This window comes from Bombus huntii, chromosome 15 (genome assembly GCF_024542735.1).
Source record: "Bombus huntii isolate Logan2020A chromosome 15, iyBomHunt1.1, whole genome shotgun sequence".
In the NCBI taxonomy this organism is placed as follows: domain Eukaryota; kingdom Metazoa; phylum Arthropoda; class Insecta; order Hymenoptera; family Apidae; genus Bombus; species Bombus huntii.
In genome coordinates, this window is record NC_066252.1 from 1635935 (window position 1) to 1652602 (window position 16668).

Below are 16668 nucleotides of genomic sequence, written 5' to 3' on the forward strand. Positions count from 1 at the left end.
GGTAAAAGATCGCTACAAATGATTAGCGACTCAGCCGGTAAAACTAGAGAATACACACGAACACAAAACGGTGTCCGAGCCGGTAGCTGAGAAGACAATCAGGATGGTGGGAGAATATGGTTAATTGTAGTTGTACACGGCCTCGCGTTCGTCAGTCGTGTGCTATCGATGCTCGCTCGATCGCGAACCGATACTTGTCAGTTTGCAGCTAAGCCTGTACCATTTCATACTAAGATTCGAACGTCAAGAATGCTTGCTTCCGCATGCAAGAAATATTTGTTCACCCTGCTGATCGCCGTTATGATACACAGTGCAATTACCGAGAATATTGGTAAGCTTTGAAATTTCCTTAGATTAGCCGATGTCGAGTTTCAGTTAAATTAAATTAATAAGTTAAGTAAGTTAATTTGCATGAAATTGATAAGCGTATGTTAATTCATATCTCAATCTAGTTTATAATTTAGATATTGCATCGATCGAATAATTATTTCGACAAATTGCTATTGATAGCAACCCTCGTAGTTAATTTGAAATTAATTCGCTGCAATAATGGTATTATTAGCACTGTTCATTGCAATTAGAGCGCGTTATATACGTTTCTAATCACGTATATCTTATGCATGTCGTAATGCTCCCTTTTACCATAATTAGACCTTAGAATCTCCGGCGAGTACGATATAAACTTGTGTCAAAGAAATTAAAGTGAATGATTTATGAAAAAATATTACGAACGAGGAATCGAGTCTTCATTCATATATTTTATAAAAATCATCAAAATTTTTAAAAACATACTGTGGTTAATCTATAATATTTCTATGAAAAATTACGAATTGCATCATTCTAATCACTCCGCTGGTTTTAGTCTTAAGTTAATCACGGGATGTATACTCGAAACGCGATGCTCTTGAGAAGTAATTAAACAAGATTCAACTGGATGAAAGCTGTTAAACGCGATTCGTACCATGATATTTCAACATGACTCGTATTTGCGTTTTATTTAGATTTTTGTCCTTTGAAAGAATTTTATTTCGATCGATATAATACTTTTCGGGAAAATAAAAGCCTGGTAATGTTCAGTAACTGATTTAACGTTGGTTCGTTTGGAACAACCGACGTGTCGACATAATGCTATTGGTTCAGAACAAATACGTGTATTATCTCCGTTCTCGTTACTTGTATACAAACATTGGCAGGTTCTGTTTCAAAATAAAAACGACCTCTTCATGGTACTGAGAAGTTGTACAAGTGAATAACACTTCACCATCGATGATTTCAGTTCTTTGACATTTAATTCGTCTAGAAGAGTATTTTTGATTCATTCTTCGAGAATAGAAAATTAAGGAGGACAAAAGGAAAGATAATTAAACGTTGTTCAAATAAAATATCATTTGAATTCCTACAAACATCTATAATTCTCTAATCTGGTTGTCCTACCTCTTACATACACATACAACGTATTTTAAAACGAATGCCTCAATTTTGCTCGTCTAATCGATATAAGAAGCATAGGTGAAACATTTTTTCCAGCGGATTACAAAAATTGTCAAAAATGCAGAACTGACTTTTTACAGATCCGCCCATCCCTTGTGTAAGTGTTCAAACTTGCGTCGACGATTTGAACGTGACGAAAGGCGTAACGTGTACAGATGGATATTGCGTGTGCGAGAACGATGGGCAAATGAAGAACTGTTCCAGTAGTAATATACAGCATAACAAAACTGCAGGTAGAGTAATATTTTTTGTTGTTTCTCCTTCTTCTGTGTAATAATTTGATCAGTAAATGAAAGGCATTGCGTTCTCTTTAGGATTCACAATATTCCAGACTTGCAAGATCGATCAGAATTGTGGGGTTAATAACACTATTTGCAACACAACGAAGAGTCAATGCGAATGTCGGAAGGGCTACGTTTTATCAAGCAGCAAAAGAGAATGCCTTAAAAGTAAGAACGATTGGTATACTGGCATGCGAGTTAAACTCGTTCGACATCAATTCAGCGATTAATTTGTTTTTGTTTCAATAATTTAGAAGCTGATGCATTGGATTTTCCGTGCACGGACAACATACAATGCCTGGCATACTTAGCGAATACGACGTGCCAAAATAACCAATGTGCCTGCATCCCCGGATATCATTTTGTGACAAACGCTTGTTACAAAACGATCGGTAAGACAAAAATTTCCTTCCTTCTTCTGATAATTCAAGGAAGCGTCGCTGCAAAAATAATCGCGCAAGATGTACCTACAATCGCTTAATATTCACAGATGTGGGAAAATCATGTACAAGATCGGAGGAATGCGCTCACGTGAGCGGTGCTATATGTACGGATAGAAATGTTTGCGATTGTGCAGAAGCGACTATGATCAACATGGATCGAAAAAAATGTTTGCGAGTCGCGGAAGACATCTTGGAAGAATGCGAGGAAGACGTACAGTGCACTAAAAGCTTCCCAAATACGTTATGCGTTAATCGAAAGTGTCAGTGTCAAAGCGGATATCACTTCGAACACACAGAGAAGCAATGTTACAATAACAAGAGTAGGTTTTTCTCAAGAGTATGGTTACGTTTCTTAAAGTCTTCCTTTCCTTGTACTAATAGAGCAATTGCAACGTTTTACAGAACTTGGCGAGCCTTGTGGAAATACGTACGATTGTTACCAGGAGGAAAATGGAAATGTGATGGAAAAGGCAGTGATATGTGAGAAGAACGTGTGCGTGTGTGCGGAGAATTACGAGAGAAAAGACGATAGATGCGTGAGCAAAGGTAAGAAAAAAGAGAAGATGAAACAGACCTTTACATAGATCGCGTTCGTTTAATTCGATATATAACATAAAAACAAATAGCATAAAATTCGAGAAATCGAGAAAAGTGCTCTTGACATGTTTTCTCGTGTACGCTTCATTTGTTACTAATCTTTATTTTTATTACAACTATTTTCTAGGCTCGCATCTTCTACCTGTTCTACCCATTTTCCTCGTGACAATTATTTGTTTCATCTCCTTCATACTCGACTAAACATTTTCGAGCGATCTAGAAATCGTTGCCAGGAAATGTACATGTTCATCAAGTAACGACGTACACGGGAGCAGTTTTGGTATGCAGGCTTCTCGATGACACAGCTGAAACACTACGCGAAATTCAGCACGGAAAGTGAGAAAAAGGTAGCAGAACACAGCATGGCATTGGATGTCTCCGCGACTGCACAGAGTTACGCGTCGAGTGCATCGAGAGAATAGGCTGGGTGCACCGAGCCGTTTAAAGACTTCCTGCGGCATGCATGCAATTAACGCACTCAAAGCGCGCTACTGCGACTCGTTTTCGTAGCCTCGTCTACCTTATAGGTCATTTCAATACCAAAGAAGTGGATACGTTTGCCAACAAGTGGAAATTAAATAATCGTCTAACCCAACATCTTGTTTCGTTCAAATTTTACCTCGGCGATTATGGCAATATTTATGAGAAACTGATATTCGATCATGCGACATGAAGCATATTATGACTTGTTTAGACGTCAATCGTTCACCTTTGCAATCCCGAAACAATTATAAACCAGGGGCATAGTAGTGTTTTACTCTTTTTATAACAGCCTTACAGTATTTATAGATTTATAAGTGATTAATTAAGCTCTTAATTTTATCTAAATTAGAATGAACGAACGTTTTAAGAACTCCTTATGAGTTTTTCCAAAAGTTGTTTCTCCTTTTTAGTCTCAGTCCTTTAGCTATTTTAGTCTAAGGAAACAACACATCATTTTTTTACATCTAAGTGAATATGTAAGTAGACGTCGATAAGTTTCCCTCTAATTTCATATCTATCGTTTTCGATATCGTTATACTCAGAATAAGATATTATTTTTTTCAAGTTGTTATACTACCCTTTTTAATTTATATACATCTATAAAGAATTACCTCTTCTATCTTGTATCTTGTATCTTGTATTTGTATTTTTCATTACATCATCTCAGTAACGTTCACATCCCGATAACCTTCACAATGAAGAATTGTGTATTCTTAAGCTAGTACACCTTCTTGATGCCCCAATTACTATTACAAATATGAATTTCGACATTTCGCTTATCTAATATATTCCCAAAGATAACGGCGGTTGAATCGCGCCATCGTTCGTATCAACTGCGTATTTGAAATATCGATGACGATCACGTGGATCGGCGTTTTCATTCCTCACCTATTTGATCATAAAATTTCTGATGACACGCGCTTGATGTAACACATCGTGTTGCGATTTCAATGGCGATGCACGATTAAACAGACGAATGATTCCTTTTCGTTCGTTGCATTTACCACAAACTTATCAGCGCGCACAGATTAGATAAAGCCAATCGGAATTTAAGAGCGATCTTTGTTAGACTGGGAGAAAGAACGATATCGGGAGAATCGTCTTTGCGAGCTTCGTGACTGCAGATTGGAAACGAACGAAAAGAAAAGGAAGAGGAACGTGCGAAAAAGCGGCGAGCTCGTGCTGAACGAGGAAGATGGCGGGCTTGGTAAATCGTCTCACAATGGGAGGTCTTGCGCTGTCGATCGGCCTCTGTTTCGTCGTACCGAGTGCAGTCGTCGCCGCGCACGGACAGCATGAACATCTACTCCTCAGACGTGAGTGTGCTTCGTTGCATCGTTCAAAGTCGTGATACGTATTCTTTAAATTCTATTATTTTATGCGTAAAATATGTGACCGATTCGCGTTTCCGACACGTGTCCTTAATTTCTACGCTGTTCCCAAGAATCTCAAGTTTTTCATAAAAATTTTGTACACCGCGCATGGCAATTTGAAAGGGAACCTTTAATTTGAATTTGAATTTAAATACAAGTTTGAATTTGAATTCGAGTTAAATTTGCAAGTGACGGTTATCGCATATAAAGTATAAAAAAAAAAAGGAAAAAAAGAAAAGAGTGCGATATACTGTTTATCTACCCCACTAACGCGTACGTTTCAAACCGAAGCAAAACGAACATTTGAAATATTGTATGTCGATTTATGTCACTACAGTTTTCAGCTATAATTCGATTCTACGTATCTTGAATTTTAATCGAATTAAATTGGCGTCGATGAGTTCTTTAAAGCGCGCTGTATCGCAGCTAATGAACTCGTCGAATGTAACGAAAGCCGAAAGAAAAATCCGCTAGTGTACGGTCTCGACGAGGTTTCTTTAGCGATAAGATCTCGAGATCTTGGGGCGAGTGAATTTATAAGGAAAGTCTCGCGTGGTTTCGTTCCTTCATGACCGAGTGATCCTTTCTTCGGTTTCGTGGGGAAACACGAAGAGGCCGGATCTACGCTGCTGGTTCTCACAGTTAGGCGAATGTCGGCTTGGAACCGCACATAATTAAAGAACAAGGGAGGTCGTTCCCTCTTGTCGTCTGATATTTCGGTATAACGCACTGTTCTTTGAGCTGGACTGCAGCGTACGACTTAAACAAAGCTTGCTATTGCGTGAAACCCTATTACGAAGTCACACGTGACCTGGGAACAATGGCAGTATTTAACCCTCCAAAACGTATGACAAAATCTCAAATCCGTCTCCACGCGATACTCAGCTATTTCTATATAGGGATGACTAATGTATCGTGACTGGTTTTGCTATATTACGATAGAAATCTCATTTCATACATCTGCCTATAATATCAACGTTTAAGCTCGAATTATTATTCTATGTTATCTTCTAATACAAAGTAATCGAAAGTTATATTTACAACTATTAAATACAGCTACAGGTCTGATACTGACGCAATACCGATAAAAATAGTAGCGAACAAATCTACTAATGCACATACAAGTTGCGCAATGACTCAATCGTCAGGTTCTGGTAAATCATTATCGTAAGAATCGAATAAAATTTCTGAGAATCATTGCACGAATGCTACGTGACAACGATGAAAGGAACGAGGCTCGATATACCTAATAGTGGCTTCTGTGTTTAAACGTACGACTATCGTTGTGTAATAGGCCGAAACTATGGAAGCGGAGCACGTTAAACTCGACCATCGATCGGCAACCTTCTAGTCGAAAGCGAATAAAAGACTTCGCGGTAGTTATTACGAAATATTCGCCACAGGTTCAGCATCGCGTGTTCAGATTGTAAAAGAGAATCAGCAAAAATTTCTGATAACGGTTCAACATTATCGAACTAAAGAGAACGATAGATGTACGATCTTTATAATATTCTTATTTCCGCGCTGTTGCGCAAACATTGTCTAAAGTTAACCGTGATCACATACTTTCGCAGTTGAATCATCGATTTAACGCATACTTATTATCGTTGGCATAGTGCAACCTGTTACGTGGTTACGGCGAAATACCGTATAATGGAGAGAGAGCCTCTCGGATTAGATCGATTGTCCAGCGACCGTGGACGAGTGCACCGATGCGACGCGACGCTCGGTCATCGGCGGCCGAATTGAAAACAAACTTAACGTCTTGTTAACTCGTTACGACCGATTAATCGAGTTTAAAGTATGATCGATACCAACCGACCGCGTTTAACCTAATTTCACTCGCGATCGGTAAAACGCGCCTCGCTTGCTTACTGTAACAATGGCAACAAATCGTTTTCGCGAATCAAATCCATGCCGCGTATCGATTTACCAACTTGAGTTAATCGCCTTTTCGAAACAGTCTAGAGAAGAGGTCATCAAATACCAAATGTGAATCCCTCTAAATTCATATCTGAAAACAGGGACCATAACTGTTGTAACTCCGGTTAAAAAAAGTTATGGTATAAGAATATATATCTTAGTTTAAACGAATTTGGTTACCGTTAACCATCGTGGAATCAATTTCAACCATCTTCGATTCTTATTAATAGCGATTGGTATCCGGTGTGAATAATAAAATTGTAAATTTAAATTATCTTCAGTCATGATGGTTACCGGTAATTAAAAAAAGATCGAACAACGCTCGTAAATTAAATTAAACGAAATAACATTATTGGACGCTGTTCGAAAACTTTGACTGCCCAGAAGATCGCCACGGTCGACAAATACACCGCGAAGAACGATCGTCCTCGATTAGTCCGGGTTTGGCGATAATCACGGTATACGAAACGAGTCGATGAACAAGTATATACAACTGAAGCGATGCCGTCATCGAATTTAACGTGAAGCAAAATAAAGCGGAGCTTCGTGGCTGAGTTGCGTAACGCGAATACGGTGAGAACGCACACAGAAGACCGTGAAGAGACGAGCCTAGCGGGCTGGCTAGAACGAGTCCGAGGAAGAAACGGGAGATCCTTCGCGGGACCATCGGGAATGACGATCATTCAGTTTGGGCTGATGAAACGACGCCGAGAGGAAGACGTTCCAACGGTGGTACGAGAATGACACCGATCGGGACGGTGGTCGGGATCTCGAGGCTCCTCGTCCTCGTGCCTGTCACCGTCTGTGCAACCATTTCTTACGTCAACCAACAACTGCCGCGATGCAGCGACCGAACACCACCTCCCCGTATGTATATGCGATTCTAGTCCCTTTGCGCTCGACCCCTGACCCTTATTTCGTCAGAAATTCGAAGAATCCTTACGAACAGCTAGAAAATTGGCCCGTGTAAGCTGAACGAGGTGTATGAAACGAAAGTGCGTTATACGCGACAATTATGAATGTGAAAATGTTGAAAATTAGAGATTAAATTTGGCTGTTTGAAGGAGGACGTGTAACGCTCATATGAATTTTTCAGAGACGTTGGCAAAGTGTCGATACGACGAAGACTGTATGAAGAATGCTTATTGTTGGAACCAGGAAGCCTGTCTGTGCAAAGACGGTTTTATCGCCCATAAAAATCGCACGCACCTGGAATGTCTCAAAGGTATATTTTTCAAGTATTTCTCATTACGTTATAATAAAACATATCTTACTAAATTCTAAAAGTCGAGGTATTCAATTTACATATGAAAAAGGAAATTCTCCATATTAAAGCGATGTATAGAACGACTTATAAAAACGTAAAAATACTTGTTGGAAAACAGAAGTCACGAAAATTGATACGACGAAAATAATATCAATATCTATAACGTTAATTTTATTACATAATTAGAATTCATTGCGCTCTTTCACTTCTAACATTATGTAACGTGTTCCTCCATGTCTTTGAAATTTTTTAATTAATTCCCTAATCATCGATCAAATCGGATAAAAATAACCTCGGTAAATTTCCGCGTCAATTTCAACTAATCGAGTCGAGCACAGATAGTTAAATATTTTTTTTTGGAACGAACAACAGGAACCGATCAACCTGGATAAAAATTCTGATTAATCATCGTCCTCGTCGCTAAGTCGGAATCGGTGTCGCCGACCCCGGAAAACGTGATTCCACGGACATCTTTCTTCGCTCGTATTCTAAGCCGTTCCGTTCTCACGGTCTCATCGTCTTCTAGAGCGTGTCGTTCATCGTGCTCGTCGGTCCGACAAAACTGAGCTATATTTTCCTCGACTTCCCACGCGAAGGATAGCTTCTAACGAAATCACGGAATCCATCAACGTCGAAATTGATTCGAGGAGAATTTGTTCACAGAGGCGAATGCTATCGGGGACCCCTGTGAAGTGGACATTCAATGTCAAGTGACCTTCGCCCCTTACTCGGAGTGCCGACAAAGGATCTGCCAGTGCTCCGACGGTTCTCACTACGTGGAAGGAAGGTGTTACAAGTCTGTAGGTGAGTGTACTCCACTTCCTGCGAAACGCTTCAGCTTCCTCTATCATTATCCATAAGCAGGTGCTATAATTATTTTTTCACCTTCGCACGCTCGATTCGAAGGTTAATTAAAATATTTCTGCGACGTAATTTACACTGGCTACAAATTATATCGGCGTATGCCACTGTTTTTCAATGAAGCCTCTTTTTTTCATCGGGCTTCACACTTCGTTTTAGTAGTATCAGCTTTTTGATCAATCGTACGAAAGCACTTTTTGATCATCTTTTGCTTTTGATCATCGTACAAATCATACGAATTTTGTATTATCAAATTACTGTTACATTAAATTATTATTACCAAATTAAATTCGTGGACATAATTTTCTTCTTCTCTTTCGTTGTCTCGGAAGAAGAACGCCGGTTATATCTACTTTGTTTATCAGACTGTTAAAGATTCCCTCAATACCAGCGATATTTCTCCTCCTCGTAAAGATGCTTTAATGTCTTTGAAAAAATTCAAAGCTGTAGTATAGAAATGCTGATCGACACCGATTCTTGTTCAGGATTAGGACTTCCTTGTCAATCGCATCGGAATTGCTACATCAAAGACAGTTTCTGCGTGACAGGATTCTGTGCGTGTACCTTGAACTATCATGCGAATCCACGCAACGACGTTTGCATTCCAAATATTGGTAAGCGTGCCACTTGTTACATTGTATGCATGTATTTACGTAATAATTGTGCTTGAACGGAGAAGAAAATCAAAGTGATCCGTGCGTGGCTTGACAGAATTAGGTGGCAAATGCTCCAAAGATTACGATTGCATCGCGGAGAACTCGAGGTGCCTCGACTTCTGTACGTGTAAAGTGGATCATGTGCTATCGAGCGACGGCAAACGGTGTTTGAAAGTTAGCGAATCCATCGGAGAACCGTGTCAAGAGAATTCTCAATGCCAGTTATTTCAGAGGGAGTCCGAGTGCGGACCTAATGGCAGATGCAAGTGTATCGAGTACTTCCATCAACGCGGTTCTATTTGTCTCGAAGATACGTGTGAGTACCGTTAGCGTCGCTTCACGGCGAATCAAAACTAATTCGACCGATGAATCGTCATTTTAGTGTTGAATAACAGATGCCAAAGTCATAGAGAGTGTATTACCGAAACGTACAGGGACTCCAACTCCACCGAGGTGATGAACGTTGATTGTATAGATGGTAAGAATTCATTTTAACGTTCGTCGACGAAGCAAAAGTTCGTAGGTATACCGCTTCTCAGAGTACCGATCTATTTTCCAGGCTTTTGCAAATGCGCCAAGGATTACATTATGGCAGAGGAATTGCACGATTGCATCCGATATAGCGACAATGGTAACAGTTCTCTCGTTCTTCATTGCAATTTGTGAAACGAAGATTTTCATTTTTCGTTTTGGATCGCACAACAAATGCATTTCATTCGTTTTCAGGCGCTGCGACAATTACAGAGTCCTGGCAACAACTTCCTCTAGTTCTAAATTTTGTATTTTTTGCGAGTTTTTCATTGACTTTGTGAATAAGAGAGACACAGTCGCTTATAGCAACGATGGAAAGATATCATAGTCTTTCGCAGTTTTATCGAGTTATAATGACGTTATTATTGTACAACTATATTTATTCAAATGTTTTCTTTCATTGTAAATACGCTGCATTTGTGTAGATAGAGATGAACATATCGCTACCAAAGACAAACCCATTTTCTCCAACCGGTTCGTATTTATTTATATCACAGTTGGTTAATCGCTGTTCAACGTGTATCGACACTCGTCCTGCGGAGACTGTATCATTCTATCGAGCGTCGAATATTTTATTTTATGGCGATAAACCATCTATGTGACGACTAAAGTTACTTAAAAAATGAATTCGTTCATATACGTAGTTTGATAGAATAACAATACGTAAATTCCGAATTAAGCCAACTTCGTCGTCCAAGGGTTAACACAAATAATCGCGCAAAGATCAGGCAGTTGCTTCTGTAGCAGCACTATACTCGGACGAATAGCAACGAAAGCAAATTTATACGAAAACACATGCGTTGATGTACGATCTTTAGCTTCTAATTTGTTCCCTACATTTTCCAATATTTAATTAAACGACATTCTGCGTGCGGAATTCGACATTTCCCAGTCTTCTTTTATCATATCCGCAGCCTTTTCAGCGATCATATAAGCAGGCGCATTCGTATGACCTGCTATTATAGTAGGTATCACACTGGCATCCACAACTCTGAGACCATTGATCCCGTGCACTCGTAACCTATGATCCACCACACCCGAGTTCCTCCTTGGGCCCATCTTGCACGTTCCTACGAAATGACCTAGGGTCGTACTCACGTGCCTCGAGACGCAAGCCCAGTACAGATCAGAACCAAACGAGACGTGTTTGCATCCTGGGAACGCGACTGGTAATAGCGTCGCGTTGAAACGTTTGAAGGCTTCAGTCGATGCAACATTTATAGCCTGAAACAGCAATGAAAAGTTAACTTTAGATCCTATTACCATATTAATAGCGGTAGCGATAGCAGAAAAAAAAAGGAAGATGGGAAGAAACAGTAGGAGCAACCGCGACAGAGATGTACAATAAAAATGAATAGCTGCAAGGAAACTCTATGGTGAATGCGTTGAAAAAGCGGTGATTGTGAAACGCAAGATAAATAACCGTGGCGATATCAAGATAAACATTACATTGAAAGTAACAACCTTTTTAATGCCTCGAACCATAGTTCTGAGATCATCTTCGTGATCGTAGTAATTTATGTCGAAAATAGGTCGGTCATGTGGATCACACGATTTCAAGGTAATTCTTCCCCTACTTTTTGGCTGTAAGAGTACCGGGACAATGGAGAAGGCGTCAAAACCTTCGTAACCGGCGAACACTTCTTTATAAAATTCGTCCGTTAAACCGAGAAGTCCCCTGAAACTGCCCGATATATCACCGGTTAGAGCGCTTATACCTAAAACCAGTTCAATGTCGGGAACATCTGTCCCTTTGTTTTCCCGCGAAGTCGGGCGTGGATAATCTTTCAAGTAATCCGAATTTACATTGATGGAAGTTATATTCGGAGGTAAAGAGACTGAAAAACGAAAGTAGTAACGTTAACGTTGTGCGATATCGTTTAAATTGTTAATCGCCATTTAACGTGCATAGCTCGAGGAATTTCTTTACCGTTACCTCTCTTGTCGTTGTATCTCTTCGAGCGCGTTTTACTGTGAAAATTGCTAGTATTAATTTGCAACTTCTTCACTAGATTCTTTGGATAATCCTGTTTCGTATCGATAAAGGCGAGACACTCGGCTCCTCCGGGCAACGTCAATGGCCCGGTCCCTTTAACGAAATAGTCAACGGTGTTGGCTAGATTCGAAGCTAGCCGAGGTTCAACTATAGTCACGCTCTCGTTTACGAGAAAAGTCAGTGCCGACATGCTGACGTGATCTTGAAGATTATATCCAACCGGTAGATCCTCGATCACATGGATACCTAAAGACTCGAGATGACTTTTCGGCCCTATTCCCGAGAGCATCAACAACTGTGGCGAGTTCAGGGTACCTAAATAATAGATACACGAGTAAGAGACGTTAACGAAGAGTTTTCGCAACAGTTTGGCGACCATAAGGAATATTAAGAAATATTAGCAGCTCTTCCAAGGTACCTGCTGAAAGTATTATTTCCTTCTTGGCAGAGACAAACAGTGCTTTGCCATTCTTAACGAATTCTACACCCATGGCTGTTTTCGTCTTTGGATCGACGATGATCTTTGTTACTTTTGATAATTTGGAAAGATGCAAATTCTTCCTGAGTCGAATAGGTCTTAAGAACGCTTTGTTAGCACTGACCCTGTGTCCGTTTCGTAGATGAACCTGAACCGTAGAGAAGCCAATAAGGCTGTCGCTGTTGTAATCAATTACATCATATCCTAGTTCTTCGCCAGCTTGGAGAAAACATTCTCTTAGAGGAGACACGTACGACGGAGACGTCACGTCAAGATATCCTCCGCGGCCATGGTATCTGACGAGATAAACCGTGTCAGAAGAAGAATTTAATCGGTAAATAAGGAATTTAATTTAAGTAACATTATCACGCTGTTTCTCAAGTTCTCTTAAAACGTTTGTTAAGCAAACATTGAACTAGCATATATTCCATAGTCACTTTCTAGTATTCGCGAGTTCATTTGCATGTATCTTCAATTAGTACATTTTACCGTGGATATGTTTATTATTAACACTTTACCGACCGCTAGCAATTCAACAACATACGCACGTCCGACCGGCATCTCAGGCGCAGATTCTCCCTGGCGCTGGCTCTGTTTCGGTTTAGACTCTCCAATAGCATTCTCTTCGTTCATCGCGAACGGTAAGTTTTTCAAATTGGTATAAAACTGTGGGAGCTTACAGAGTAACGCAACTGACGCAACTGATACCTTAGTACTTAGTAACGAATTACTGCTCAAATAATGAGAAAGATTGTCGGCGACAAAAAGCCGATTAATAGGCTATCGGTCGGTAAAGTGTTAACTAATATATTGCTGTCGTCTTATTCGTAGATTCGACTATTGCGTTATTAGTACGAAAATGTAGATGAAAGATTTTCAAGACAGTTCGCGAAGACTCTTTTTATATTTTCCTATTCACAGCGTAGCACGAGAGACTCGAAGTCAAATATAATAAGCTATAAATTTCACATTTCAACTCTAATATGTTTTCTGAATCATTTTCGAGCCAATTATATTTTTCTACGATCTGTCAACAAATTTATTTAGCTTAAGCTTCATGGAAAATGAAAGAATTTGCAAGAAATTTATAAGAAATCTTGGGGCCAGGGACGTAATTATTTTGCAAATCGTTCATTATGAATTCTTCGTTCTTTCATTTTATTATACGGTCAAAGGGTAAACTTGATACGGTACCTAATATCTTGATCCAGAAGCTTGCAGTTCTCCGATTTGATAAAATACGGTAGCACATCCTGATAACTCCATCCTGGATTACCTTGTGCAGCCCAAGCGTCATAATCCGCGGGCGATCCTCTCGAATATATCATAAAATTCACCACCGAGCTACCACCAACAGCTCTTCCTCCTGGCAAATTGCAACGACCCTCGTTCATCGATAAACAGTAACCGCCAGATCCATCGGCGTTTCGGGGTCTTGGTTCGCTTTTATGTAATCGGACATAGTCCGTGATATGCAAAACTGAAGCTAGCAATGGTATATCTGTAACAAAGATTTCGTCCTTGCCCTCCTCTAGCAACAGTACATTCCAATTAGAATTTTCTGTCAGACGATTTGTCACTACTGATCCGGCAGAACCAGCTCCAATTACGATGAAATCGTATTCCTTGGACATAGATATTTCATCGGTGACAAAGTCATTGTCCACGGTTGGGATTTCGGTGAAAAATTGGTATACAGTCTCTAGTATGGCGGGAGGAAGAATACATTGCACGAAGGACAGGAACAAAACAGATGTCAACAACCTTAACATCGTTTATCAGGGATTCAGTGAATTCGAGCGATGACGAAACCGACTTCTTTGTGTACCCGGTGCGCGTATGGTTGAGAAAATACAAAATTTGTAGAAACAATCACTTATATCACTTTGACACTTGTCGCAGAAAATTTGAAACGCGCGAATTGAAACTTTAATCGCGACTTAAAAACTCGTGTGCTTCTAATGTAAATATAGCAAAATTGTGAGGGAACACCTCGTAGCTTCCCATCGTCATCGACTCGCGCGATCTTTGTGCCTCGTTACCTCGAAACGAATTTGCTCGACACGATCGACGTCTGGCACGAGAGACACCTGGAATTCTTGATAGCGTTTGTATAGTCAAGGTATAATGACGCGAGTAAGAGTACGAGATGAATATCAAACGCCCACCTCCAAAGAGATCGATCATCCAAATTAAAGGAACGATTCGTTACGAGAAACGCCGCACCTGTCGTCGCTAATTTATTAATAGGCTTGATATTTATGAAGAAACATATTTCATTGGAATATTCAGATTTAGTTTCATAACGAGCGTTTCTTTATAGAAATATTAAATACCGTTTGAGAATACAAATTATACGAAGTTGATATCACAAAAAACCATGTAAAAGTAGGACATCTTGAAGATGACGTCAGTCATTCATCGAGTTTTTCCTAAAGTGCATTTATCATATTTGAATGAATCAATCGAGTAAAAAGTAAAGACAACTCAATTAAAAACAATGAAAGATAGCGTAAAGATAATTGTGAAGAATAAGGACTGTACTAGTCCGCAAGATTTATAACATGCGTACAGGAAATCTTTCCGAAGATGTGCAACATTTGCAATTTAACTTGTAAGAAGACAGATGGTTTTGCGCAGAATATAATTCTTTCCTTCATATAGTCGTATCGATTATAAAAGTATTTTCTTTCTTATACTCAAATGTTATTTATACAAATTTTGATATTCGGTTTTGGTTCAGTGCTTACATATGACATTTTATACTGTAAACTTTTAGTTTCTAAGTTTGATGACTGTTTGTCATCTTATTTGCAAGTAAGATAAGAAAAGGAATCCGCAGGAGGATAGTTTCTTCATTTTCGTATTATGATATAGTAGAAATCCTTTGATTCGACGTTAGTCAATGATGATCGATGTAACCACCGACGGTCACGTCTATCCTGTTTCTTAATTAATTAATTATTTAATTATTAATCATTGATTTAATTTTAATTCTAATCGCTAATGTCGTAATTTTATCTTATACTGTATCGATAACGTTGCATGTGACGCGAAAATGATAAGAGTGTCACATGAAATTTATTCTTACGTTTCATTCGCGTTTTTAAAAATCTATGTCAAGTTTGATGATCGAATTAAATATAATTTCTAAACTTACAGCTCCTAAACTTTCTAATATATACATCTAATACTATAGCGAAAGCGCGCCAAATCTCTAGTAGCTCTACCTAGCGTGTTTAAAAGAAAGTGCAGTTGAATGTATCTTAAAAGCGCGGTAAGAAACGAAAAATTGCGTGGTATTTATATACGAAATTAAATATCTACTAACATTACTTTTATACCTAAGAATAAAGTTCCAAATTATTTCAGTGTTTCGTGTTTAATCGTATGTGCTCACGAATATGGAGTTTTTGCGTGAAGTTGCGAATAATTAATGATTTCATTAATAATATGATCATCATAACCTCGTTAGTCAGACATGGACGCTGTTATCACAACCGTGTGTTTGTGCCGAAAGGATATTTCGCGTTAATTTTAAATACCGAGTATCGACATAAGTAATTTTAAATGCTGAGTATCAATTTAGACGAAATAAAAGAGTATGACGCACGATAGACAGGCATGCTTCGTATCGTGTTTCGAGCTTCGAGAAATTGGCGAAGAAAATTGGGCCAATGAAGAAGTAAGTAATTTGGTTGTTGGATCGTTAGTTTCGGAGTTTCAAGTTTCGAGCTATGTTGTTTGAATTCGGCTCACCAGACGTTTGGCAATTTTCAAAGTGTTCCAGAAAGCAAAGTCTTTTCCCGAAGGATGACCGAGTCAGCGAAGAAGAATCGGGAGTGAAGTAAAGTGGAAAGCCTTTTAACAGGGAATGCTGGCATGTGGGGTCACGGGGTAGATACGATCGAGCTTCCTTCCAGTGGCTGGCTGGTGGGGTGTTTTTCACGGGGCGTGGAAATAAGGGACGAGAATCGGTTCCTACGGTAGCGATGACTTCGAGACGCCGCAGAACATTTTCGAACTCTCGTTACATACTCTCTATGCAACTTGGTTAATCTACTTTAGGTAATCTAGATAATGTAGGTGCTTTAGATAATCAAATTTAGTCGCACTTATTACGTTATCATCGAATAACAAAGGTTCGCGAAGGGAAACTAAACTTTGTATATCGTATTAATGAGGCTGGCGGCTATGCGAGGTTAAATACAAGGGAAATTGGCGAGACTCGCGGGTCCTCGTAGGAGCAACTTGCTCGAAAACTTGCGACGGGGAGAATATCGAAGGG

The 16668-nt window shown here is 39.4% G+C and overlaps 3 protein-coding genes across 4 annotated transcripts in view; 2 read left to right on the forward strand and 1 right to left on the reverse strand.

Annotated features, from left to right (window-relative positions):
* LOC126873848 (cell death abnormality protein 1-like) overlaps positions 1-10788 on the forward strand; it is a 112921-nt gene extending 102133 nt beyond the window's left edge. Inside the window, exons 2-9 of one of the 2 annotated variants that reach the window (XM_050635146.1) lie at positions 6976-7458; positions 7688-7816; positions 8522-8662; positions 9205-9333; positions 9431-9691; positions 9758-9853; positions 9935-10006; positions 10102-10788. In XM_050635146.1, coding sequence (XP_050491103.1) covers positions 7332-7458; positions 7688-7816; positions 8522-8662; positions 9205-9333; positions 9431-9691; positions 9758-9853; positions 9935-10006; positions 10102-10187 — 1041 coding nt within the window. In that variant the 5' untranslated portion in view covers positions 6976-7331 and the 3' untranslated portion in view covers positions 10188-10788. Of the gene's footprint in view, positions 1-4343; positions 4612-6975; positions 7459-7687; positions 7817-8521; positions 8663-9204; positions 9334-9430; positions 9692-9757; positions 9854-9934; positions 10007-10101 lie in introns of those variants that run through there. The other variant, XM_050635147.1, reaches the window with a different exon arrangement.
* Positions 28-3921, forward strand: LOC126873847 (prion-like-(Q/N-rich) domain-bearing protein 25). Its single transcript, XM_050635144.1, has 7 exons — positions 28-331; positions 1572-1724; positions 1806-1940; positions 2027-2164; positions 2263-2535; positions 2618-2761; positions 2940-3921. The coding sequence occupies exons 1-7, from the start codon at positions 169-171 to the stop codon at positions 3011-3013; spliced, it is 1080 nt and encodes a 359-aa protein (XP_050491101.1). The 5' UTR covers positions 28-168; the 3' UTR covers positions 3014-3921.
* Positions 10418-16668, reverse strand: LOC126873855 (glucose dehydrogenase [FAD, quinone]-like). The gene is made up of 5 exons (XM_050635157.1): positions 13575-16668; positions 12321-12676; positions 11843-12217; positions 11371-11744; positions 10418-11130 (listed from the first exon to the last, which is right to left on the reverse strand). The coding sequence occupies exons 1-5, from the start codon at positions 14150-14152 to the stop codon at positions 10756-10758; spliced, it is 2058 nt and encodes a 685-aa protein (XP_050491114.1). The 5' UTR covers positions 14153-16668; the 3' UTR covers positions 10418-10755.

Bases quoted from the DNA above. Each gene is read 5' to 3' on its own strand.
- LOC126873847 (XM_050635144.1), top strand. From the start codon at position 169: ATGCTCGCTCGATCGCGAACCGATACTTGTCAGTTTGCAGCTAAGCCT. The intron at 2,536-2,617 runs GTAGGTTTTTCT...AACGTTTTACAG, and splicing joins GCAATGTTACAATAACAAGA to AACTTGGCGAGCCTTGTGGA. The intron at 2,762-2,939 runs GTAAGAAAAAAG...ACTATTTTCTAG, and splicing joins CGATAGATGCGTGAGCAAAG to GCTCGCATCTTCTACCTGTT.
- LOC126873855 (XM_050635157.1), bottom strand. From the start codon at position 14,152: ATGTTAAGGTTGTTGACATCTGTTTTGTTCCTGTCCTTCGTGCAATGT. The intron at 12,218-12,320 runs GTACCTTGGAAG...TCTATTATTTAG, and splicing joins GGAAATAATACTTTCAGCAG to GTACCCTGAACTCGCCACAG. The intron at 11,745-11,842 runs GTAACGGTAAAG...TTCGTTTTTCAG, and splicing joins GAGATACAACGACAAGAGAG to TCTCTTTACCTCCGAATATA.